Source organism: Mus musculus, chromosome 6, assembly GCF_000001635.26.
Source record: "Mus musculus strain C57BL/6J chromosome 6, GRCm38.p6 C57BL/6J".
Taxonomy (NCBI): domain Eukaryota; kingdom Metazoa; phylum Chordata; class Mammalia; order Rodentia; family Muridae; genus Mus; species Mus musculus.
This window is the reverse complement of record NC_000072.6, coordinates 13,608,099-13,634,785: the sequence shown is the minus strand read 5'-3', so window position 1 is coordinate 13,634,785 and position 26,687 is coordinate 13,608,099. Positions and strand designations below refer to the sequence as shown.

Sequence of the window (26,687 nt, the reverse complement as noted above, 5' to 3'; positions counted from 1 at the left end):
CGGGCAACAAGGAAGGATGAAATTCAGGCAAAAGGTAGCAATTATAAGAAGATACAAAATACAAAGCTAATAGTTTTTCTAGTCTCAACTATGTTATAGTTTTCATTTTTTGTTTTGGGATGTGTGCGAGAGAGAGAGAGAGAGAGAGAGAGAGAGAGAGTGTGTGTGTGTGTTGTACTAGTCAATAAAAATGTAATTGATAGTGAAAACATAAACCATTAACTGAAACTTTGTGGCTTCAGAATAGCCTCTTTTAAACCCTAGAGGCAAAAACTTTGGGACTGAGAAAGTGCTTGCTTGAGTGACTCCCTTTATCTAGTGTTTGATATTGCTTATAAGGTTATTACAGTCAAATGATATACCCAAGAGTGAATCTTCACTAGACAGTGCTGTCTTGCCATTAAAGTAGAATATTGTCGTCAGTAGTAAACACTAGGTTTTTTTATAGATTGTCGTAGAACATACTTATGCTTTTTAAAATTTGTTTTTAAATCATTTGTATTTTGATAAATACAATCCATTTTTCATCAAAGGGGTTGATGTTAAGTCATAAGAAAATTGTTGGAAAACTACCATAAACAATAGTACTATTTAGAATATTCAAATTTATGCCATACACCTAACACTGATTTTCTGAAAATTCATACAAGTATATTTTATAGTAGAGTATACTGAACATGGTTGGTTGCATGTTCCTAACCCAAAAGCAGTGGAAAAAATAATCATACTCGGCTACTAAGACTGAAAGTCAATTAAGACATTTTAGCTGGCTGAGTACTTAACCACTAATGGTACTGTAATTTCACTTGCTACTCTGCTTAAACTTGGAATGATCATATGTTTTATTTTTGTATAGTCTTCTTGTATATTTGCTAAATTTCTTTTATTTTCAGAAGGGTCTCAGATTGAACTATACACACTATGATAACCATACCTATAAAATACAAAGTGCGGCAACCTAACTCAGGTATAAAGGAGACTAAGGAAAAGGATTTGGTGGACAGAGGAACATAGGTGAATGGACATTGTGACGCATCAGAACTATCTCTCTCTGTCTCTCTGTCTCTCTTCTCTATCTCTCTTTCTTTCTCTCTCTCTCTCTCCCTGTCTCTGTCTCTCTCTCCCTGTCTCTGTTTCTCTCTCTCTCTCTCTCTCTTTCTTTCTCTCTCTCTCCCTGTCTCTGTTTCTCTCTCTCTCTGTTTCTCTCTCTCTCTCTCTGCGTGTGTGTGAAAGAAGCAGACATAAAAATAATAGAAAGTATTTAAGAGACTACTAAGTCTGAAAAACAGAAATTTCATAAGTGAATATCAAGTGGTCTCAGCAACTAGAACACATGAGCATGAACTTTTTCTAGTCATTCAGAGCAGTAGTATTTGCCAAGTGTTACTTCTTTTTCGTTGTTCTCTGCTAAGCAACAGGAAAAACAGGTGTTAAGATTTTTTAAAAGAAAAGAAATATATGTAGAGTTATAGATATCTTAGTTTATGCTTAATTTTTCAACTATATATTTTTATATTCCTGTTTTTGGTTGCTTAATAATATATATAGTAGTTTGCAAGTATAAAGCTTTGTAAGAATAGAGAGCATAAGTCAGTGGTTAAACACCTGTCCAGCACAGGAGGTCCTGAATTCACTGCCTAAGACTAAAACCCAAACAAGAAGCAGAAAACCGCATGCTATTCACAAATCAAGTCATGGCTTGTTCTATATAGTAGCTGGTTGTTTGGTAGAAAAACTAATTTGTTTTTATTTTAACTTTATTTAAAATGTGCAGTTCTTTTCTGTTGAGTGAAGAGAAAAATGAAAGTTTCAGATTATACGTCATGATTTACATGCTACCCATTCTAGAATATTAATTTCAAAAGATGTCATGCACAAAGTGTATTACAGGTGGACTATCTAAGTGGGAACAGCTGTGCTTTTTTTTTCCTTTTTGGAGGAATTATATATGCATATAAGGAGGTAGCTTAGAGATGGAAATGAAGTGAGACAGCAGCTTCCTTGTTTCATGTAAGAGTCTAGAATTTAATTGTTACCATATGTGTAAAAAGATTATGCTTTTGACTGTGACTCACCATGTGAGGACAGGTGTGGAATTTTCCACCAAAGCCATCTTATCCAGAGCTCAATAAGCCTTAGTTTTTAGAGAACTTCAAGTTCTGTTTTGGACAAGAAATGTTCTTAATTTTCCATAATGAGGGAGAATGGGGAACAAATTGGTTTCTCTTAGATGAGGGGATTAGCCCCTCTCTGCACCCGCAGTTGTTGTTTTGTTTTTGTTTTTTGTTTTTTTGCACACAGTGTTCTGAAAGCCAAACATGTAGCAATGGGCTGCGATTTTGGCACTCTACAACCCTCAAATAGGGGTTAGAATGGTGATTGAGTGATATACAATATTACATATATTATAGATTCTCATTTGTTCTGACTGCTGTCATCTGGATATTGAAATTTGCACAAGTATCTGCTAAGGCGTTTCTCTGGCTGTTGTCTAGACTCTGTGGTCTGCCTGAGCATGTGTAACTTATGCCACAAGAATTTGCTGGCTTCTATCTTCCTTCAACCAGTGTATTGTCATATTTCAAAGACTGACAAGGTAATTCACTTGGCAAGTGATTATTTACTATAGGCATAGTCCAGTTTACATATGACAGAATTCACCTTAGGTCAGCTGTGTGGTACAGAAGGTCACCTTTCAAGTCTCCAGAGCAGTTCATGTCACTGAGAACGTGGTGTCTGGCTATTTCTTATAGAAGCTGACATTTATCTTGATTTTCTAGTCAGAACAAGCTGTTTCATTTACACACACACAGACACTCACACACACACACACTTCACTTGGAGAAATTGCTAATACCCTATACTCCTCTAACTTTGTTTAGGTACGTTTTAAAATTTACATTTTATTTATAAAAGTCTTTTTTAATTGATTCTTATTTTGGGTACTATCTACTGTTGTATACTATAGTAAAGAAGTTTATTACATATAACTTGAAATAAAACAGATGATTTTTTATTTCTATGTTAGTACATCAAAGTCTTAGCTGAATATATAACCCACTTATTACATTTCTTCTCTAGAAAAAAAAAAAACACTTTTAGATTTGTAGTTTAAAGCTATTCTAGAGCAAATGTTAGCCAAGGCACAGAACAAAGCTAAACAAATCTCTATACTTTAGCCCTAAATAAAATTCTGTCTTTACATAATTATTTATATTGTTTTTTCTTTATATTTTCAGGGTATACTCATAAATTTTTTAGAAAATTATTATATTAGTTAAATGGCATATCTTCAAAGTTGAAACTGTCATACTATTTTATGGTTTTTATTCAGCCTGGATTTGGGACTAACAAAGGCTACTCCAGTAGAACCATACTGAACTTGTGATTAAATTTGCTAACACATTTTCTGCTTTGTTTTGTTTTGCTTTATCTTGTTTTGGAAATGAAGAATACTTGCAAACTATAAGAAAATTCAGTGTTTTAAAGAATTCTATTTTATTAATTGTTTTCCTTTTGCTCATTTAAGTCATTGAGACAAATTAAGGTGAAATTTCAATTGGATTGACTATTGAGAATTGATTTGAGTTCATTCTTTTCTATACAAAACATTCTCAAAAATCTAATGTATGGGTCTTAGCTATGAAAAAAAAAATTTCACAATAATAGCTTGCTATTTGTGGGGTGTTGTTGTTGTTGTTGTTGTTGTTGTTCTTTACTTTCTTCTGTGAGTATAAAATGCACTCAGTGGCTTCATGCCAGGGTATGCTACCGAAGTTTAAACAAAGGAGCAGCTGTTAGACTCCACTATAATATACCATACATTAAAACAGTTCAAGAAATAGAAAACATGGCCTCACCTTTTACAGCTGTTCTCTTAAAGATAGACTGTATAGTGGTAAATGGAAGTTCCAGGCGTTACTCCTTAACATGGAATGCATAGACATACCAATACCAACAGCATTCCTTCCAGCCCTCCTAAGAGTGAAGAGCTCCTCGTCTACAGAGAACTGTTCTTCTTGCATGGAGTTTTGCATGTATTATGTTCAGAGTGCTTTTTAAACCATGTCCCTGTTTTTAGGTTGCTTCAAGCCTCAGGAAAGATCAGATTACTTGATGTTGGCAGCTGCTTTAATCCATTTTTGAAGTTTGAAGAATTTTTAACTGTTGGCATAGATATTGTACCTGCTGTAGAGGTATGTGGTTTTATTTACAGACTCTGTTTTTAACTTGTGTCCTTAACAAGGAAAAGCACTATCTTTACATTCTTAAAATAGCAAACATATACTTACTTTCTACCAACTAGCAAATTATTTCTGAAAATGTTTAGCTAACCAATATGATCATATTTTATTTTCTTTGTTTTGTACCTTCTGTATATCTAGAAAGCCAGGATTTGGAAGTATACTGTCGAAAAAAGAACATTGTAATTTAAAAATTTGTAGGTTACAAAGATGTCTGTGTAGCAGTATTGCTTAGGACTTTTAGGTGTCTGACTGCCTTTGTACTACATAGGAAAGAATCTCCTGTCTTAGCCTTCCATCTTATTTTAGGAGTACTAAGGCTCTAGGGTGTGTACATCAGCTTTTTATGTGAGTTCTAGGGGATAAAGCTCAGGTCTTCAGGCTATCATGGCAAATGCTTTTACCCATGGGGCTATCCCCTAAAACCTGTAGGACTTTCTTATTCCAATTTTCTATAGAGTTTAGCGCCTAGCCAATTATGAAATATTTATTTCTTTGTTGTTTTCTGTAATCATTTGATGGCATTAATTAAACTTAATGTACAGTATGCAGAAATTAATTTTTTAAGAGTAAAAGTGTTATCATTTTTAAATGTTTGGAGTTAGTACAGTACAAAGCATTTTACTGACCTTTAAAGGGTGCTAGCATCATTCTGCATATACAAAGTTATCTGTCACTTACACTTCCATCACTGTGACAAAGCACTTGGCAAATATATATATTTGCTTATTTAGCTAGCTATTGATAAACTGAATACAAATGTGAACAACATTAGAAATGAAACACTCTTGTATGTTCTTATCCAAATTAAATTCCAAATAGATGCTTTAAAGTATCCCTAATGTAGTGGTGTGTGAGACAGTTTGTGTGTATTTGTTTGCTGTATAGAATGTGATTAGAAATCGGGGAGACTTAATTACTCAGGTTTTTTAAGTTTAGTTGAGAACAGGGTGTGGTAGTACACATGCGCAATCCCAATACGTGAGAGAAGTTGGGTTCAGAAGCCCAGGGTTAGCTTTGACTTCAAGATTTGAGGCTACCCTGAACCACTGGAGACCTTGTCTCAAGTAAATTTTTTAAAAATGAATAAATAAATAGGAAGGAATGAAAATCTGTGTCGAGTTAGAAGGAATAAGTAATGAATGCTAAATTCTATACAAAAGCTGTGAGATGTTAAATACCATGGTGTGAAGCTTACGGATCAAGGTGCACATATTCTTGACATTGTTTTGTTGTTTTTTTGTTTGTTTGTTTTGTTTTGTTTTTTCTGAGGCAGAGTCTCCCTATGTCACCCAGACAGACTGGCTTCCGACATGCAGTCCTTAGCTCAGGTTCCTGAGTACTGGGATTACGGGCATACAGTACCACACTGTGGAATTCTTACTCTGCCTTCTTTGTTTTTGTTTTTGTTGTTGTTGTTTTGTTTTGTTTTTTTCTACAGAGTGTGTATAAGTGTGACTTCCTGAACCTGCAGCTGCAGCAGCCACTCCAGCTTGCACAAGATGCTATAGATGCTTTTCTGAAGCAGCTGAGAAATCCTATTGATGCTCTTCCGGGGGAACTTTTTCATGTGGTTGTCTTCTCTCTCCTTCTTTCCTATTTTCCATCACCCTACCAGCGATGGATTTGCTGCAAGAAAGCCCATGAGCTGTTAGTCCTGAACGGCTTATTGCTCATCATCACTCCCGATTCCTCCCATCAGAACCGGCACGCTATGATGATGAAGAGCTGGAAGATTGCTATAGAATCCCTGGGTTTTAAGCGCTTCAAGTATTCAAAATTTTCTCATATGCATCTCATGGCTTTTAGAAAAACCTCCCTTAAAACCACAAGTGACTTGGTTAGCAGGAACTATCCAGGGATGTTGTATATTCCTCAAGATTTCAACAGTGTAGAAGAGGAGGAGTATTCTAACACTTCCTGCTATGTCCGATCAGATCTAGAAGATGAACAACTCGCATACGGTTTCACGGAGCTCCCCGAAGCTCCTTATGATTCCGATTCTGGAGAAAGCCAAGCCAGCTCTATTCCATTTTATGAGTTAGAGGATCCCATCTTACTTTTAAGCTAATGTAAAAGCAAAAAGCCCTTCCATTCCAGATTCCTAAACTAAATGCTTACACTAATCAGAATACTAACATGAACTCAGTATTTAAAGCCTGGTTTGCATAGAAGAAATGCAAACGTTTACAGAGTTTGCTATTTTTTCTACTTCTGGATTTCAAAATTTATTCTTATATAGGAAGCTTAAAGTTTCATGCAGAGTGACTCTGTCTTAGCAGAAACCACTGTTACTTTAGCATTTTGCATTAAGATTCAAAAGGTACCTTTTCTCTCTTTAGTGCTGTTGTAAAGCCTAATGTACTATGTATTTCCCTCTTCAGTTTAGTGTTGACTTTACACCCTTGTCATGAGGAACCTCAAGATGTGTAGAAAGCTGTAGATTGCACTTTGATGACTCACAAGTTGAATATTTCACATAGGTTGGTGTAGTTGTTTGTGGTACATATTTGTCTTTTTCTTTAAATTGTTACCTTCTGCAGAAAACAGTTTCTACTCAGTTTCATCTAACAATCCAGTATTCCTGAACTTTTTGAAATTGGTGACAAATTTTTATATTAAGCTCATTCGGAAACATTAGACATTGGAAGAGATATTTCCCAAAGAATGTATTCTAATGAACACAGTACAGCAAACACCATTGCCAAAGTAGTATTTCTATGACATTCTTACTGATACAGGTCTTGGTGTTCAGTATATTTACCTGTGAAAGCAAATTTTTATTTTTTTAAAGCTTAGACTGCATTTACAGAATGTTCTGTTTAAGCAAGAAGCAATGTATCATACCCAACACTGGCCTGGAACACCTTTGTGAAAGGGTTGCACGTGTAAACGGTTATATTCTGCTGTGACCAGCTCTGAGAGGGTCCTCACCTGTCCTTTAGGGCGGTGCTGCACTATAAGTTCAGAATTACATTAACATTTTTTTAAATTAACCCTCTACTGATAATCTCATAAAATGGTCTTGTCCTTTTGTTATCCTAATTCTTTCTAAGCCCTAGCAGAAAATTTTCTTTGACTATATAAACAATTAGTTGGCTGTGGGAAATTTCCCTTTCCACATTGATAAATGCCTTTCTGTGTTTCTGAATCAGAAGCAAATGATTAACTAGAAATATATGTCCAAACAAGACAAGATTAAACAGTTAAGAACATTTAGTCCACATTGTCTTGTCAGCCAGCAATTGTCATATGTCATGTAAACTATCATTTTAAAGAGTGCCACTGTGTGGATTTTTTTCAAGTGGTTATTACATTAAAATTACCTCATACTGAGGTTTTTGCACTGAAATATCACAGTTTCAGATTTCATGGTTAATGTTGTATGAGCGTGTATGTATGTGTGTGTTGTATGTGTGCATATGTATTTTTAAAAGAAACTTTCATTTTCAGTAGTTGATCCTAAATTTCATAAACTGCACTTCTTTACTCTGGTAAAATGGATGTTTTTGTGCTTATTGTGAATTGCAATAGTTAACTTTGAATGTCAAATTTTATTTAGAAATACATAAGCTTACACTTTAAGATATGTGTTCATTGTATGTATCCAATATTTCATGTTCAGTTTCACATGCTAAATTAATGAAAGTAACTTGATTATAACTAACTTTAGAAAAGTCAGTTGTCTAAATGCAATAAACATTAATTGTTAAAAGATGTCATAAGTAACTTGAAATTTTCATTTACTTTCAATAGCACATAGTCCCATCATTACTAGAGTTTCTTTCCATTTAGGCACTACAGGATAATGGTTTAAAACTCCCTCAAAAGAAAAGAAGACAAAAGATTGAAGAGGCGCTGTGTTCAGGATAAAACAAAAATATGTTCTGGTAGCATCTCTCTTACCATTCTGTTTTCTTGTCTGTTTTGTTAACTCATTACAATCCTCAGAGCAAAGGAAACAATACACCAAATGAAATTGCTTTGAAAGAAAATGAAACAGTACTTTGGAAGGTTGGTCTAGGTATCACCTTTGAGACAACTTTTATGTCACAGCAAAAATGTTGGTGCTATAAATTCTTCTGGTTGTTAACTGAGATTGAGTTTGCTTTTGGTCCAAAGTTTGCATGATATATGTTAAGTACTTAAAAATATCTCTTTATAAGATCTACTACTATTTAGTATAAATTGATTTGATTTGATGTCATTTTTTTTCACTGTAAACTCAGCTTACTCAGATTAAAACTTACACCAATACATATTCCACAGGCCAGTTCCATGTGAAAGTGTTGAAACATAAGCAGTCATTATGGGTTGAGGTATATAAGTAATAACCAGTGAAGTTAATAGGTCCTTCAAATATTGTATAGGTACGCTAAAATTATTTCACCTGGATATTGATAGTTTAAGGAATTTCCTGTCACATTCACACAATTTCTCCAAAATAACTTAGTATTTCAAAACATGATAATTGGGCCAAGTGATGGGGGCTTAAGCCGTTAGTCCCAGCACTTGGGAGGCAGAGCTATGACTTCAAGGCCAGCCAGCCTGGTCTTCAAAGCAAGTTCTGGGACAGCCAAGGCTACTCAAAGAAAACCATGTCTCAGAAAAAAAAAAAAAAAAAAAAAAAAAAAAAAAAAAAAAAAAGGAAGGAAGGAAGGAAGGAAGGAAGGAAGGAAGGAAGGAAAAAGCCAGATGAGAATCATGTGGTTGGTTGGGCTCATCAGGATGGTGAACAGATCATGTGATTTTACTATAGTTACAAAGTGGCTGGAGGTAGAGTACCTGAAAATGTACATTTGTGTTTGATGTATTTTTTCACATTTTGTGAACAAAGCACATTTATTAAAAAATTTAAATTTTCTAATATTCTTTGTCTGTTACTTGTAAACTGAAGAGCTTTTGATCTTTGGTGTGTTTCACAAAAAGCTTAAAGTCTTGGAATTAATTTAGAATTTGACTTTTAGAATTTTTCATTTCACCTGATCATGTCCCTTCATTTCATAAGTTCATTCCCACAGATCCAGAGATGCAGGCGACTGCCCATTACCAAACAGTGCCAGTTCCTTTATGACATTCTCATTCAGTATGTCCACCATATGTAATTGGTTCATAAAGAAAATGAAATGTAACAGTTTTAGTTAAGTATATTCGTCTCTTCAGGTTAGTATTGAGCTTTCTCATGAAAGAATTTTAATTGAACAATTGTCTGTATTTTACCTTGTACCATATGCTGGAAAACAAGTGTAGAAATTATCATAGTCCCTAGCTTTCTTGGATCTTATGATATATATCATAATGGGATACACACACACACACGAATGAAAAGTATCATCTTTGTGTGTAGGGAATGATAGCTAATGATCCTATAGGTTTTCTGCTTTAATTAAAATCCTTCATTTCCAGGGTGGAATAGGAGTTTCAGGGCAGAAGGTTTAAACACCGGCCCACATGTGCACGCACACAACCCCCTACACCACTGTTCAGCAAATTGCATTGCTCACCATTGCAGAAAAGCACAAGCTAAACAGAGATTTTCTGATGATGATACTAAAAGAGCTAAGAAAGCACTAGAGCTCTTCTCCATTTCTCGTACTTGTCTGCATTGAGTGCCGCAGTGACCATCCTCAGTAAGCTCCTGATGGAGTGTAGATTTAAGGTCTGTCATCGGAAGATGCTCAGGGACAGAAAATGTATGTAGCAGAGACAAGGCCCTAGCTTCAATCTCCTGCATTACATTAAAAGTTTAAAAGCCAAGTCTTGCCAGTGTTTCAAATTGTCAGGTAACAAAGATGGAAATGATAATGTATTCTTAATCATTTCACCTTTATATAAACTTCAGCTAATCCAAAGAGATAAAGAGAGGCGCTAAGTATAACGGAAAAAAAAGTCCAAAAAATAAAACATTTGTAAATATTTATGCACTAATAATGAATCCATAAGGTCTCACCAAAATGACATCCTAAAGAGGTTCCAAACAAACCAAAACCAGTAGGCATGCTTTAGTTCACTAAATAAACAAAACCAAGCAAGTGTGTGTGTGTGTGTGTGTGTGTGTGTGTGTGTGTGTGTGTGTGTGTGTGTGTGGTGTGGGTTCCCTCCATGTACGTTTGTGCACCATATGTCTCCAATGCCCACAGAGGCATTTGGGAACTAGGATCCTCAACTCTGAATTTTGATTAGTTATGATTGAAAGGACAGGAATCAGCACAAGACACAACAAAACCAAGTTCTCAGCACATAGGAGATGTATTTACCCCAGAAGGGTAATAAGGGGCAGGAAATAAGAGGCAAAGACAGGAGACAGAGGACCAGGGAGAAGAGAAAAGGAATAAACAGAGAAGGGGAAGGGATATTTGCCCCCAGAGGAACAAAGGACTGCTTCTGGATAGAGAGGCAGACATGGCCCATAGGCAAATGGCAGTTTATAAAGGGAAAAAGGAAACCATGTGTTAGGATGAGCTGGTTGGTTTTGATTGGGCATGTTGATTAGAACAGTCAAAAGGGAGCTTTTGATTGATGGACTTCAATACTTAGTTGGACCTTGGTAATCAGCCTCAGGAGGAAGAAGTGGCTAATAAGGCAGTAGACCTTAGTGGCCAGCTTTAGGAATGTAGTCAATGGTTGAGCAAGGCAGAGGGAATGGGAAAGGGGCAAAGCCTGCCAGTGCCATGTGTGTCATGTTCAGGCCGATCAGAGCCCTTCATTGATTTTCTGTAATGGTCTTACATCTGTGGCAAGGAAATAGTTCTCTGATGAGGGGCTGAGGATTATCTGTGATTTATTTGTGAATATAAGGGCAAATATTTAGAAAGTAGTAAAGGATTATGCTGGTTTAGTAAGATGGCAGTTGTAGGTTTTCCAGGGTACACACATGGGTATGCAAGAACAATTTTTTTAAAAGACCATGATTTGAAAGAGAGCAAGGTGTGTGTGTGTGTGTGTGTGTGTGTGTGTGTGTGTGTGTGTGTGTTATATGGGGGTGGGTTACAAGGAAGGGCTTGATGGGAGGCAAGAGATAGAAATGATTTAATTTTATTATAATACACACACACACATATATATCTATATAAAAGGCAAAGGTACACCATCCATCGACTGAGCTTAATGCATACATACAGGATATTCTACCCAACAAATAATACACACATTCTTCTAAGTGGCACATAGTACCTTCTCCAAAATTGTTCATGTCATGGGCCATAAATCAAAGTTTAATGAACAGTTTTGAAGCAACTGTATGTCATTAAAGAAATCTGAACAAATGTCAGATTTCAAGTGTCAAGCAAAAAGGAAAATATAACTTACCAGGACCTTCAGGACATAGCCAAGGGAGTCTAAGGGGACAATTTATAATTATAAGCACTCATATCAGAAAAGCCATCTCAAACAGCCTAATGATGTACATTAAGGCTCTGGAAAACAATAAGAAGCTAATCCCCAAACCCCGTAGATGGCCAGATAATAATAATAATAACAATAATAATGCAAATTTGGGAAGAAGTTATTGAAGTAGCAAAAATCAATATACAAGGTCCACCAATGAGATGGTTGTTTGAAAAAGTTGAGATTTATTTAACCTTAGCCCAATTTGCAAAAAGAAAGAGGAGGATGTGAAAAATTCTAGGTGAAAAGAGTGTCCTTAAAACAGACTTCAATGGCTATTAGCCATAAAAGTACAGAATACCCAGAATTGCAGAACTCAGGAAGGTTAACAAGTCAGAGTCCAAGTGAGGATGCCCTAATCCCACTTGAGAGGAAGAAGAAAGCAGTCATGGGGGTGTGGGGAAGGACCTGGATGGGAAAGGGGACAGGGAGGGCAAGAGGGAAACATGATCAGGTATTTGTGGGAGTGGGGATCGGGGGACAGGATTGAAGCCCTGAGGGCCAGAACAAAGGATGGAAACAGGCAACCTTAGGAGGTGGAGGTGGGAAGACCCTCTAGAATGCACTAGAGAATTGGGAGGTGAGAGACTCTCAGGACTCAGAGAGGGGGACCTTAGATGAACTGCCCTTCAGTGGGGAGGGCAATTGTAGGGTCCACCTCCAGCAGCAAAACGGCATCAAGTGGAGGGATGGGGTTGCCATCCCACAGGCAAAACACTGACCCAGAATTGTTCCTGTCTAAAAGAACTGCAGGGAGAAAAATGGAGAAGAGCCTGCAGGAAAGGAGATCCAGTGACAGGTCCAAATTGAGATCCAGCTCAAGGAAAGGCTCCAAGGCCTGACACTATTACTGATGCTATGGTGTGCTTCCAAACAGGAGCCTGTCATGACTGCCCTCCAAAAGGACAACAAGCAACTGTAAGAGTCAGATGCAGATATTCACACCCAACCAATGGACAGAAGGTGATGACCCCTGTGACTGAATTAGTGAAAAGCTGGAAGTAGCTGAGGAGGAAGGCAACCCTATAGGAAGACCAGCAGGCTCAACTAACCTGGACCCCTGAGATCTCTCAAACACAGAGCCACCAACCAGGCTGCATACACCAGCTGATATGAGGCCCTTAACACATATACAGTAGAGGACTACAAAGTCTTGATTCAGTGAGAGAAGATGGACCTAACCTACCCTCAAGAGACTTGAGGCCTCAAGGAGTGGAGGGTGGGGGGAGGGGTCTGGGGGGGAGACCCCTCTCGGAGAAAGGAGGGGTAGGAGGTATGGGATTTGGAACAATCAGAAGTTGGACCCGGACGAGGACTGGACTCTAAAACTAAGATTAAAGAATTAAAAACAAACAAACAAAAATCCAAAACAACAACAAAAACCCCAAAAGACAGACTTCAATGAAATCCAAGATATCATTGGGTAATTGTTTGAAACCTAACACATCACAAAGCTAAAAAAAACCTATGAAAAATATATGAATTTCTAAATACACTAGGCCTACCTACCACAATTAAAGCCAGATGATATGTAAGCTGGTCTATTGGGACAATAGAATGAAGGCTGTAATTAAGTCTCTGGGCAAACAAAAAAAAAGAAAAGAAAAAGAAAAAAAAAAGTCTAGAACCAGCAGATTTCTCTGTTTAATTCTATCGAACTTTGTTTGTTTGTTTTCGTTTTGTTTTGTTTTTAGGTAGATTATCAGTATGTAGCTCTGGCTAGCCTAGAACTTGATTTTCTATGTAAACCAGGCTGACCCCAGACACAGAGATCCACACCTGCTTCTGCCTTCTGAGTGCTAGGACTAAAAGTATCTGCCACACACTTGGCCCTTATCAAACTTTTAAGCAAGATGTAATACAGAAATCCGAATGGGGAGAATTTACCAAAGTCTTTCTATAAACCAGTATTATCCTGATGGCAAAACTGGATAAAGATGCTACACATTAAAAAACTGACCAACCAATTTTTTTGATAAACATTGGTACAAAAGTTGCTAGTTAGGGGATAGATGTTTCAGTGGTGGCTAGACGTGCTTCCTGCTTTTCCAGGAGACATAATTTGATTCCCAGAAATCTACAGGGTACCCAACACCCTCTTCTCAACTCCCTAGGTGCCTGCACACGTGCATGCACACACATATAAACAAACACACACATTAAAATGAAAATTCAAAAGTACTTGCAAACAAAATTCAGGAACACATTAGGAAGATCATATATCAAATATTCAGGCTTCATAACAGAGATGAAAGATTAGTTCAGCATATACAAATCAATAAATATAATATACCCTATAAGTAAACGTAAGGTCATAAATCATTTAAGTATCTCAATAGTCACAGAAGGCATTTGACAAAGTCCAACATACTTTCATGGTAAGTCCTGAAACATTAGGGATTGTTGAAGTGCACCTCAAAATAATAATGCTGTATATGACAAACTTAGAGTCAGTGTTATGCTAAATGTAGAAAGCTCCATTTCCTTTAATATCAGGCAAAGACAAGGATTTCTACTCACTTCTCCTTAATATTGCACTTAGAGTCTTGCTATGGACATAGGACTAGAGAGAGGCATAAAAAGGATAAAAATAGGAAAATAAGAAGTCAAGCTATCTTTATTTGCAGACAACAGGATTCTGTACTTACAATGTCCTATAGTCTCTACCATAAAATGTCTTGGATTTTATTAACTCTTTCAGTAAAATTGTAGGATAATATCAATGTACAAAAACCAATAGCTCATGTATATTACATATATACATGAGCGCACAGAGAGAGGGAGTTGGAGGATGGGGCTGGGAGACCAAGAAATGCAACAGAACAGTAAGGATTCTTGTTTCAGTTAACATAGATGAAGCGGGGGAGGAGAAGCTCCCAAACGAGAATCCCAAATCAAAATCCAGCCCTTACAGGCAGAAGTCTCTACATTTACCCAGCACTTCTGAAGATGGTCACAAGCAAATTCATCATTTGTTCCTTTCCTAATGGCAGTAATTTTTTCTTTAGCCCTTGAAGCTGAGTTGAGAGATAAACTATCAAGAAAGAAAGGTTGGAAGGTATGACACTATTCTAGATCAAGTTGTTACAGGGTTTCCATGCATCCCTGGACCTACAAATACTGCGTACAGTTAGTTCTTGATCCCCTTTTCAAGAAAACAGAATACAGACGTAATAATGACCATTATTACTTTAGTTTCTCCCTTACTCCCATAATAGGTATGGTGATTTGAATATAGCTGGTCCGTAGAAAGTGGTACTGTTAGGAGATAATGCCTTGTTGGAGGAAGTGTATCACTATGGGGGTGAGCTTGAAGCTCTGCCAATTGCTGAAAAGTCAGTTTTTTCCTGGCTGCACTCAGCTCAAGATGTAGAACTCTCAGCTCCTCCTGTGCCATGCCTGCCTGGCAGCTGCCATGTTCCTGCTTTGATGATAATAAACTGAACCTCTGAAACTGTAAGTCACACCCAATTAAATGTTGTTCTTTATAAGAGCTGCCTTACTCATCTCTTCCCAGCAGTGGAAACCCTATGTAAGACAGCAGGTCTGCTTAAATGAGTTTTTGAGAGAAGAGAAAATAAGATGGGATGATCAAGTCATCAAAAGAAAAAAAATATTATTTTTGAAATTGCAGCAAACCTTTCAGCAGGAAACAGGTGTACAGTTTCCCATGGCCTGTAGATGAATGATTACTGGAAAGAAAAGAAGACTAAGGAGGCCAAAGGCCTGGAGATGACAAAGCTAAAACAAAACCAAAAACTTATATCTAGATCCTGCTCCTCCCTGCTAAACTATTGGCCTCTTGTGGGTTCCAGGGGCAAGGTAGTCATTGTCTTTGGTTGTGTCCTATTTGTTGTGGGTAAGCCTAGCAGGCTTCCACGGTCAGGTCTAAACCCACAATTATACAAAGAACAATAGTAAATCTCAGTGGGTCACAAAGCAAATTGGAAAAGGCACAACTGTGAAAAAGGAAGGAACGAGAAGAAGTTTGATTGGTGGGAGGGAGAGGAGATGGTGGAGTGTGAATAACTAGAATGCATCCTATGAATATATGAAATCATCAACAAATTCAGTAAGAATTACATCCGTTCAAAAAGATGCTTATGAAACCTACCTGAGGCAGAAATGGTTTACCTGAAATGTCAAGTACTTAACATACACAACGAATGTTTTCCTCCCTCAAATTCTTCAATTTAAGAAACAGCATTTTACATTACTGGTGATGCTGGTATTAATACCATTAATACCACTGGTGAATGTTGGTGTTAGAGATGGGTGGATCGAGATAGTACCATGGATTCACTTCATTTCTAATCCAAAGTTAGTCTTGAAAGCGACCATGTATAGGCCTTTCATACCATTTTACTTTGTTAGGCAGCATTTCTTAAAATGTAAGAATTGATTTCCAGTAATCATTTTACCGATTACACTTCTTCCCCCAACCTGTAAGTATGAGTGTTAAATAAATACTCCCTTAAATAATTAAAAAGCTGGACTGGAGAAATGGATCGAACGTTCAGCACTTGCTGCTCTTACAGAGGTCCTAGTTTCAACTTCTTGGGCACTGAACACATATGATGCACATATAGGAAGTCAGGCTTATAAATGTTTACATTAAAAAATTATTAAAAAGCCAATGGCCTATGATCTAAATTTAATATGGAAGAGTTGGAAGGGTTTAACTCTGGACTATCTGTCTTCTAAGATTATATTCAGAGAAGGACAAGACAACTGAATGGAGGTGCCTACATGGCAGTGGAAACATACTGGAAATGTGCACCAGAGACAGGAACCTTGTAGGATTCAAAAACTTGGGGTAACAAGGGCCCAACAGTGCCTCCATAGCCTCCAGATTCTAGGTGTTAGTTTCTCAGTCTTCACAGATTTGCAGCCCACTATGGTAAGTAAGTTAAAATCTGCACAAGAGCCTTGCTTTGGAAAAGGGTGTTCCATCATCTCTCAGTGATCTGCCAAGGTGTCCTAGTTAGGCAGTCCCTCTGGAAATAGAGCCTTTGTCTCCATCAAGCTGTTCTTGGGGTGAGAAAGCATCACGTGTTTCATCTTTCGACTCACACTTATTCTATTGCATTGAACCGAGGGAAACAGCCATATAAACCCAACCTGGTACAGAGGAATGACTGTGACTCAAGTCCCATGGGTGCTTTCGATAGTCACACTCAAGGTCTGAGACATCAGGTAAAGTGTCTTCATACACCAATGGTGTGGGCAGCTTCAATGGAGATTTTTGCAAATGCCAGGTCTAAATGTTGCCATTTGTAGAGTCAGTGTCTTCCCCCTCCCTCCTGCGCTGCACCCATGGAACAATTACTGAGAGGGTAATCAAGACACAGCCTGACTCCAGCTGCCCTGCTAAGTGGGACTTGACATCTCTGAAGCTCTGGCCTTTGCCTCAATCCTCCTGTTGATAGCCAAAGGGAACACCCTAAGGCAGTGGTTCTCAACCTTTCAAAGCTGTTAAAAATCAAATATTTACACTGCCATTCATAACAGTAGCAAAATTGCATTTAAGAAGTAGCAACAAATAAGTTCATGGTTGACATCACCACAACATGAGGAGCTGTATCAAAGAGTTGGAGCATTAGGAAGGTTGAGAACCATTGAGGGCCTAAAGGAACTTTGCACAGGTCTGGCTGCAATCCCACTGCTAAACAGGCGCACTAATGAGGAAGAGAACAACAGTGAAAACTTGTTAGTAGCCACAAAAGCACAGATGATCTGGGAGAGTGTGTCAAGGGTGTTCTTTTGCTCGGTCATGACTAAGCATGCTAGCACTGCTCAGGGCGAGGTACTGGAAAGGGTTTATCTGCTAGAGCCTGTTTCCTGTCTTCCAAAAATCTGATTGCCTCACATTTTGCTGTCTCTCTCCTAGACCATTGTAGTTAGCCACATTGGATGGCAGAAGCAGAGGTGACCAACAAGTACTGAATGCTGTGAAGAGTTTCCACACCACCTTCACAGCACAGCTCTAATGACATGGGGGTGCTCCTTTCTGCCACATCCTCTTGAGTTATGACCCTCAGAATACATGCCCACACATATGCATCTGAAGCCAAGCATGTGCCCCTCCCCTATGGGAATTCCTAGTAAAGCCCTCATCTTTTCTTTGTTGGGGGGAACATCCTATTTTTACAAGTTGTGCTCTACTGCCTGCAGGCAACACTATTCTTCTTCGCTTGTCTATGCTAGCTGTGATGTTTGGCTTGCCACTTAAAGTTATGAGCCTATTGTGTTCCCAAAGAAAACGACAGTTCTTGCAGCTGTCCACATATAGGTCCCATTTCACCTTGTCTGACAGTGCATGGCTGTCTTGCCTGGGCATGGTACACAGGAGGGGAACCTGAAGTTTCTGCCACTTTTTTTCTTTCATACCTATTGGCCTAAGTCATGCCTTCTTGGAATTCTTCGGGTAACCAGTTCTGCTGGGACCCTGCTGGGAACATCAAGCATGCCTGTGGAGTGGCTGGAGAGATGCTAAGCCTAAGTCCATGCCTTGCTCTTGCAGAAGATCAGTTCAGTCGTAGCACCCAAGCACTGGGTAGCTCACAACTACCTCTAACTCCAGCTCCAAGGAATCCAATGCCATCTTCTACTGCATGTTCTAGTTCACATACATTCGCAGACACAGACACAGACAAAGACATAGACATAAATAAACCAATATTTGAGTGAATTCTGTTGGTCTGCCACTGCTATTTTAGGAATGGGCTACATAGAGAACACCCCCCCCCTTCATTGCTATCGGTAGCACATCTGTCAAAATTGCTAAAGACACCAAGGACAATGGATCATTCCAACCCTGCCATGCCCAGGATCATTAATCACAGCCAAAGATGCTGTTAAGAGACTACGCTGTAGTATTCAGAACAAATTAAAACCAACATTGCATGATATCACTGACTCCTGAAGACACATCTTCAAGACAAAGCAGCTTACTAAGAAGGCCACATTGAAAGTGGCAAGGCATTGCACAAATCTCAGCATGTCCCATGAAAAACATTCTTTTAAATTGGTGCCTTCAAAATAAAATTCTCTAGTGATATCTTACAAAGACACTGAAATGGATGAAATGACTGGTGAAGAATGTAACCTCTGCATGTGGTGGAGCACACCCATCAGCCTAGAAAGCTGCAGAGGCAGGCTTGCAAGGCCAGATTGTGATACAAAGTAAGTTTGAAACTATCCTTGGTGACAAAGCAAGATATAGTTTAAGTCAATAAATGAAGGCTTAGTGAGATGTCTCAGTGAGTAAAGGGACTTGCCACCCAGCCTGATGACCTTAGTTTAACCCTTGAGGCTCACTTGGTAGTTAGAGAACACTAACTCCACTTTCCATCTGCTGATCTCCACATACCTACACTCACACAATCAGTAAATAAATAAACCAATGATGACCAAATAAAGAAAACAACTGAGATATCAATGAGATCAAAAAGAATGCAAATACGCAGTTATACAAACAAACACACAAAAGTAGAATAATGAACCTAGGGAGATGGCTCAGGGAGAATTGAACCAGAGGTCCTGGGTTCAATTCTCAGTAGAACACAGTGGTTTGTAACTGCAGGTCCATGCGACCCTTTGCTCTCCTCTGCCATGTACAACCAACAGGCACTAAAGTGGCGCACAGCCATGCATCCATGCAAAAACAGTATACACTTACAAGAAATAAGTTTAGAAAAAAAAAAAAGGAAGACAATTCATACCCGGTTTGAGCGAGTGGAGTGAGATTTTAGGAGGACTTCAATAGAAATCACAGAAGTGAAGAATTTAACAAGCCAAAATATTGTTAAGAACTGGAACAACATACTGCAAGAATAAAGGATATCTCAACTTGATGAAATAGTCCTTTTGAAATAGTCCAACCAGAGAGAGAGAGAGAGAGAGAGAGAGAGAGAGAGAGAGAGAGAGAGAGAGGGAGAGACTGAAAACCTACAATATTTTTAATAACTATAGTCACCTTCTCTTCCTTCGCTGAGTTCTGGTGTTAAGGTGCTGATCTTCAGCACATGAGAAGGGGAAAGTAATAGAAGTTAATGCTGCTCAGTTGATCTCTATAGACAACAAAACGGAGACCTTGTAGTTAGCTATTGGGAGAGCGCTTGTCTAGCATGCATAAAAGCCCTGGGTTTGATCTGCTGCCCTGCATAAACTTAGTATGGCAGTACTCACCTGTATTCCTAGCCCCGAGGGCAGAGGCAGAAGGATCACAAGTTCAATGCGATCCTTAGTTCCATACAGAGTTTGAGCCCAGCCTCTTGTACATTAGAGCCAGTCTCAAAAGACCAATCAAACCCTAATATTCATGCTTAAATGGAAGCAGGGTGCCTTACTTAAGAAAGTTTATCTTTGCTCCTTAAACCACACAACAGGAAGTGATGGATGGTTGAGAACTTCCGGGCATGGTTCTACAGTATTTTCATTTTGTAGACAGAGAAAGTCTTAGGAGATAGACTTTTTAATACATGGAGAACACTGAGATAAAAATTAAAAGTTGAAGTCAAAATATCTAGTGATATGAGCCATATACATCTGAATGTAATCCTTAAATCTGGGTTCTGAGACTGCTTACTAGGATCACTTTAGAACACCCAGTACTTACTACATAGACGACAGCAGGGATGGATATGTAGCTTAGACTCTTCCCAATGGTTCTTAAACGTTTTCCAGAATAGCACTCTTTTCCCATGTACTGTGAACACTGCTGATAAGATTGCTCCCCAGTGGGGACTCAAAACAGAAACCAGAAAACGGGATTAAGTCCCTACTCTGTGATGGCTAATTATAAGGACCTGAATCCATGTAGTTCCACTGGCGGTTGGATACTTTATTTTTAAAGCAGTGAAGCTATTTATAGCACTGGATTTTTATAAAGGTTATATAGTATAGATGAAAGCACTATGTAACCAAAATGGGATGGTGCTACCATCCCTTGAAAATCCAGTCTTTACCCTTAGGTTCAGACTGAAGAATTTAAAGGAAGGAACACAACATAGATGGTAAGGAAGGGTTTATATGAGATTCATTGCTGGCATCCTGCCACACAGGATTGAAATAAATGAGGGAAAGAGCTATTCTTCAGTGACACAGGTGCTTTTCTCTCTGCCCTTTCGTACTTTTTTATTAACACGGTTCTGTTTTTAACAGGTGTTGTTTGTCTGAAATTAACTCCCATGGGTGAACTTCTTGGCATGGAACACATAGACTGTACCTGCAAAGAGGCATGTGTCAGAGAACATCTGTTCCAGCTGTTAGGATCATTACACTGTCATCAATAACCATCGCCTGAAATCTCATGGCACTGAAGAGATTCCCAGATGACTGTCTTATGTCCAGGTGTGGGGCTGTTGATATGCCAGATGTCTGGGGTTGGGGACTGGCATGTGCTTGAAGGTCAGGGGATAAATTGCAAGACATAGTCTTCTCCCTCCACTTGTGGGTTTTGTGCATGGACTCAGGTCCTGAGGCTTGCATACAGACACTTTAGATACAGGCACCTCATTGCCCTTCCACCTTTTTTGTTAGAAATAAATTTCATGTAGTCCTTCATGATTATTAGATACTCTGGTAACTTTTAATAAGATTAATATAGGTGATCTTTTAAAGGAAACAGGAGATGATTAATAAGCACTAACAGAGCCATATGAAATCCAACACTTTTTATGCTAACTTAAAAAAAATTAGTGGATGTTATCACCTCCCTCACTAGTATATAGTACCTTGTGATGAAAGCAAGCCTCAGACAGAGTGCTATACACAGATTCTTATCAGAAAGGAGACATGACACAGTGCTCAAACAGGACTTTGTGGAAGTCCTAAAAAGTTGTCTACATCCCTGGAATCATTTTGAAAGGAGTCATACTGCTAGCAGAAGATTTAAAAACAGTTTTTAAAGAAATCAATTTGCTTGATATATAAGTGTTTATTTTTATAGTTTTTAAAAATATTTTTTTGTTACTCAGTACATTTTGATCACATTTTCACCCTCCTCCAATTCATCCTAGATTCTCCCTATGCACCCAACCCAATGTTGGTTCTTTCTCTATCTCCCCTCTCAAGAGAACAACAACAACAACAACAAACAACAACAACAAATCAAAGAATATTCCTCCACACACAAAAAGATAACCTTCAAACAAAAATCAAAGCAAACAGGCAAAACACAAATAAGACAAAAACAAAACAAAACACAAAAACAAGCCTCCATGAGTATTTTTTTGTGTTGGCCTGCTACTGGGCATGAGACCTCCCATGGAATGTGGTTGACCAATCCAGTGACAGTCCCCTGCTGAACACTGAAACATCTGATCTTCCTGTTGCCAGCAGGTATCAGATGCAAATAGCTTCTTGGTTAGGGGTGGGACTTTGTGTCCTTTTCCCATCTCCATGCTGACACCCTGTCTGGCTTGTTGTACCTGTGTGGCTCTTGCGTGTGCTGCCACAGTCTCTATGAGTTGGTTCATCAGTAACGCTAAAACATGGTGTCTGAAAGACACATTTCCTTGGTGTCATCTATCATCACCTCTGCTTCACAGTCTTTCCACCTTCTCTTCTTTGCAGACTCCCAAGCCTTGAGGGGAGGGCTTTGATTCTTGGAAAAGAAGAACTGCCTTTGTGATATGATAGCCAGGCATTTTCTTAAACACTTTTCATTTCCACAGTTAAAAAAAAAATCCCTTGTAACCCTTCGTGTTAATTAATATACTTGTAGTCTGATTTTACATCATGACATTGAAAAAGTATGCATGCACCCGACTATCCAAATTAACTGCCTTTGATTGTACAGATTAAAGGTTTTTGAACCTTTAAATGCAAAATATTTTAAAATATACAGAAATGATAATTATCATCAAGAAACAAGGTGACAAGGCAGAGGGTCTGATAGAACCTAGTGGGGAAACCCCCACTCAATTCCCGATTCGGGGTGCACCCAAAAAATCACAAAGGACCATCTTGATGTAATTACATGAGGTCGTTTAATGACAGAGCTCCGGACCGACATGCATCCCACACAGGAGATAACGGATGTCGGCCATGAGGCTCGAAAGCTAGGGGTTTTTATGGGGTAAGGGGCTTAGGGGTGTGGAATTCAGCATAGCGACACACTATTGGCTTATTCAAACATCAGCAGAAAAATTACATGTACATGCAGGGTGTCACAGTTCTGTGAGTTGTTGACTCAGTTCAGATAGCCCTGTTATGTCTTCACATTCCTCTTTATCTTTAAGGTTAAGCTGTTCCCAGGAATGTTTTAACTACGGGGCATACCCAGGTTTGTTTTTCTTTTTTCTCAGCCCCAGGCAGCCTCTAGGCTCACAAACAACCAGCAATTTCTGAGTACTTTATATGACTTACAGGTCTTGAAATTTCATCTTTCTTTCGGGTCATTTTTGAGAAGGAAAAAGTCTGTTTTAAAGAGTCTTAGTACTGAGCAACACAAATTGCTATTTAAGTAGAAATGGCTGATTTAAGTAGAAAATAAATTTGCTAGAGGATATTTGGTAGCTCAAAGGACTCTTGGGGAACTAGATCTAGAAATCTACAGACAACAACTACAAGTGGATAATTAGTACAGGGGTCTTTAATTGGCCATGGAGCTATTCACAGACATTTCATAGCCTATAAAACGGATTGAAAGAGGACAGCAGGGTTATACTTGTCAAGCCTGGGCACCTGAGATCTAATAATGAAAGGCAGATGCCACAGCACACATACCCTTCACTACTGTCCTAAGACCTTAGCTCCATCCACTCCACTCCTACAGCTGAAGCTTTTCTAAGTCATCATCTTCTCTTTGGTGCTACTCAGGATTAAGTTCTCTTTGGTGGTACTCAGGATTAAGTGAACATATCTTTGGCAGCAAATGAAATCTTGAGTGAATGTGTACTGTTAAAATGGGTGTGGCCATGTCAAGAATCACAATGCTTCAGACCCAGGGAACCAGCTAGGCCTTTAGCAAGTCAGGCTGAGAGGACTGGTGAAAGAGAGCCTTTCTCTGGTTCAAGTACAGATGGTTAAGAGCTATTGACCTTTAACTAAAATCCATGCTTACAGAAATTATCAACCACAACTTCCCCTTCTTGGATGACTACAACCTGAAACTGTTCGCAACAGAGACTATCTACCTAGATTAACTAACTGAACTCCCCCAGCACACAATCAGTATACAGTAAGTCTACTCCTTGTTCGGAGATACATAATCAATACCCCAACATTCCAGGCTGCTGTGCATTTCCATCAGAGCATGTGCCCTACCTGATCCCAACTTTTCTGTGTGTCTTGGTGTCTGTCTTTTCTTCATTCCCTTACCTCTACCATCAGGTCAAGTCTGAAAGACAGGCAACTGAATAGTTTTTGTCATTACAGCTTCAGCCCCTGGACTCCTACGGTAGGAGTTTGTCCAAAGTGGTCTCAGATGGTGGCATAAAGCAAATAAATGAAAAACGTTTAAAGTGTCCACAAAAGGCAAGTTGAATTGGAAGTGAAAACAGTATCTCTGAGGTAGGGAGGCCCAAAATTATAGATTTGGTAGTCTGGTTAGGAATCAGGATTAAGTCTATAGCCAATCATTTTACTCCATATGAGAAATCTGAATCCAAGAGATGGGTTTAATCCTATAGATGTAGTGGCTGTCACAACTGCTTTAATAAATCACATTTATTAAATGAAAATGATTATATTTTCACTTTATTGATGTGAGAAAATTTGGAGAACTCCATGTAGAGCACCATTTGTTACCAGGGGAATTGGGATTCCTTTTTTGGGTTCTCAGTTTTGTTAATAGAAGTGAATTCTGAATCCCAAGGACAATTAAAGTCAGAGGGCAGGCAGGTTGGTAGCTACTAGGAGGAAAGCTATGGAGAAGACAAACAGAGAAAGCTGTGCTACTTAAAAGTTCAGAGGGCATATTCAGGAATGGAGGTCAGCTAAGTGGAAGAAAGGCCGGATTGTTTCAGAGAAACAGCAAAAAACCCCAACTGTGAGAGAAAACATGCTTAGGCTCTTGGCCGTATATGAAAGTAAAAGAAGAAAGAGAAAAACTCCTAAGTCAGAAAAGCTGCTAAGTCACATGGCAGGGCTCTGTAAGCAGTGAGACTTCTGGGAAGGAAAGCTCACTAAGAGGATAATTATTCCTCCCATTCCTTTCCTGAGGGACAGCCCTTTGACCAGATAATAGGCAGGCCTAGCTCCACTGACTCTGAAGGGAGGAGACAATGGCATGAAATGTTACAACCTTTGGAGCAGATCGGAATGTCAGTTCTCCAACCAGGGTCAGAAGTAGATTCCATTCTTTAGACCAGGAGGAAAAATCTTTCCCTTAATGAGTCTCAACAGAGCTCTGGTGTCCTCAAGCGTCTCCAAGGCGACTGTAACTTTAAGAGACATGGAAAAAAAAAAAAAAAAAAAAAAAAAAAAACCACACACACACACAGATAACACTAATATAAATTAAGTGTTGAGAACTAGCAAGGGCCAGCAATATTTGATCCCTTTGTTTTAAAAACATTAAAACATTTCTATCAGAAACTTAAGCTAATGCCATAGTAAGAGAAACTGGACAGGGTGGCAGGGGCTACATTTGAGGAAATGAAAGCAGGCTGGAGCACAGAGTTGGGGAGTGTGTGGGAGTTTAAACTGGAGGTGAAAAACACACAATTTGTTTCTATATGAGGATGTTCCTCTGTCCGCCCCCCCCCCCCCCCTTGCTCCATCATGCAAGCTAGGTAAGCATGCTACCACTGAGATAACACCCACATGCCCTATTTAAGGATTTGGAGGTTTATCTGAAAGGATAAGCCATTTAAAGGTTGTAAGGCATTTTTAAAACACACATTCTCCCTCAATCCACAGAAGAAACTTTGTCGGATAGATGTTATCAGTGTTTGTTTACACATGAGCGGGCTAGGGGTTTGAAATGGTTTGACCTATATGAGGGGCTGCAAGCAGCAGGAAATGGAATCAGAAGGCAGGCAGGGACTTTTTGGTGGAAATGTTTTTTTTTGGGAAAGGAAAGGGGTTTTCTTGCTTTTTGCCTGGCCGTATTCTATTCAGGCTTCGTTCAGAACTTGTTTTTCAGGCCCAACTGTGCATTCCCTAGTAAAATCTAGTTTTTAACTAAGAACGCCATGAAGTCAGTTTAGCTTTCTATCTTTCTTATCTTCCTGTTTTCAAGGTAACAAGTACCTTTGTTGTGTTAGCAACAATGTTGTTATGCTTCCAAGTCATTGTCCCCCTTAAAGCTAATGTGATTCCCCATTTGCTCAAGCATCCCTACCGCATCCTAATCGTTAAAGTCCCACTTTTACAAGCTCTCTATTGAACTGGAACCATTATCTCCTCTCCATTGCAAGATGGATTTATAGCGGTCCGTACGCGAACGAGACTGTCTTAAAGCCCTCCTTAACAACGTGTTCTTACAGGTATTGAATATCTTTTAAATTCATTTTGTACATGGAGGGACACACTGTTTCCCTGTATATTCACAGTCCTGTGAGAAAGGTTTTGTTACCATTTCACAGATGGAGAAACCAATTTCAACCCCTGAGACTGCTGCTCCGCAGCACCTGTGAAATGCGGCGCTCACGTGTGTACAACTATGTTAATTTAAGTGCCATCAGAATGCAGATTAAAATCATCTGTGGTGTTTGAAGGTGCGCTTAGGGCCAAGGAAAGCTAGCTAGGGCTGTAGAATAAAGATGTTCAGGATTGGGGATTAATGGCGGACTTAATTAGAAAAGCAGGCTGGGGCAAGGAGAGACAGGTTTTGAAGGTTTGGTCAGCATATGCAAAGCCATATATTATACCACCTATATGAAAGAGCAGCAACGCCTTCTACATAGATTTATAGTCCACTTGCAATTATCCCACTCTAGCTGGCTCAGTTTCGGTCCAACTCTAAGCGGTGACCTCGCTGCTTTGGGGCCTGATCATCCGTGGTCTTCCCTGCTTTTGCTGCTAATCCCGGGTGGGAGTTAAACAGGCCCAGGGTGGGGCAGCGCAGCGAGCACCTGCCTCCCCAGGCTCGCCGCTGGGCGTGGA

General features: G+C 39.0%; 1 protein-coding gene across 2 annotated transcripts in view; it reads left to right on the top strand.

Annotated features, from left to right (window-relative positions):
• The window catches only part of Bmt2 (base methyltransferase of 25S rRNA 2), a 52,292-nt gene extending 43,181 nt beyond the window's left edge, over positions 1–9,111 (top strand). For both annotated transcript variants that reach the window (NM_175312.4, XM_011241037.2), the window contains exons 4-5: positions 4,082–4,196; positions 5,686–9,111. In NM_175312.4, coding sequence (NP_780521.2) covers positions 4,082–4,196; positions 5,686–6,315 — 745 coding nt within the window. In that variant the 3' untranslated portion in view covers positions 6,316–9,111. The remainder of the gene's footprint in view (positions 1–4,081; positions 4,197–5,685) is intronic.
• The last annotated feature ends 17,576 nt before the right edge of the window (positions 9,112–26,687 follow it).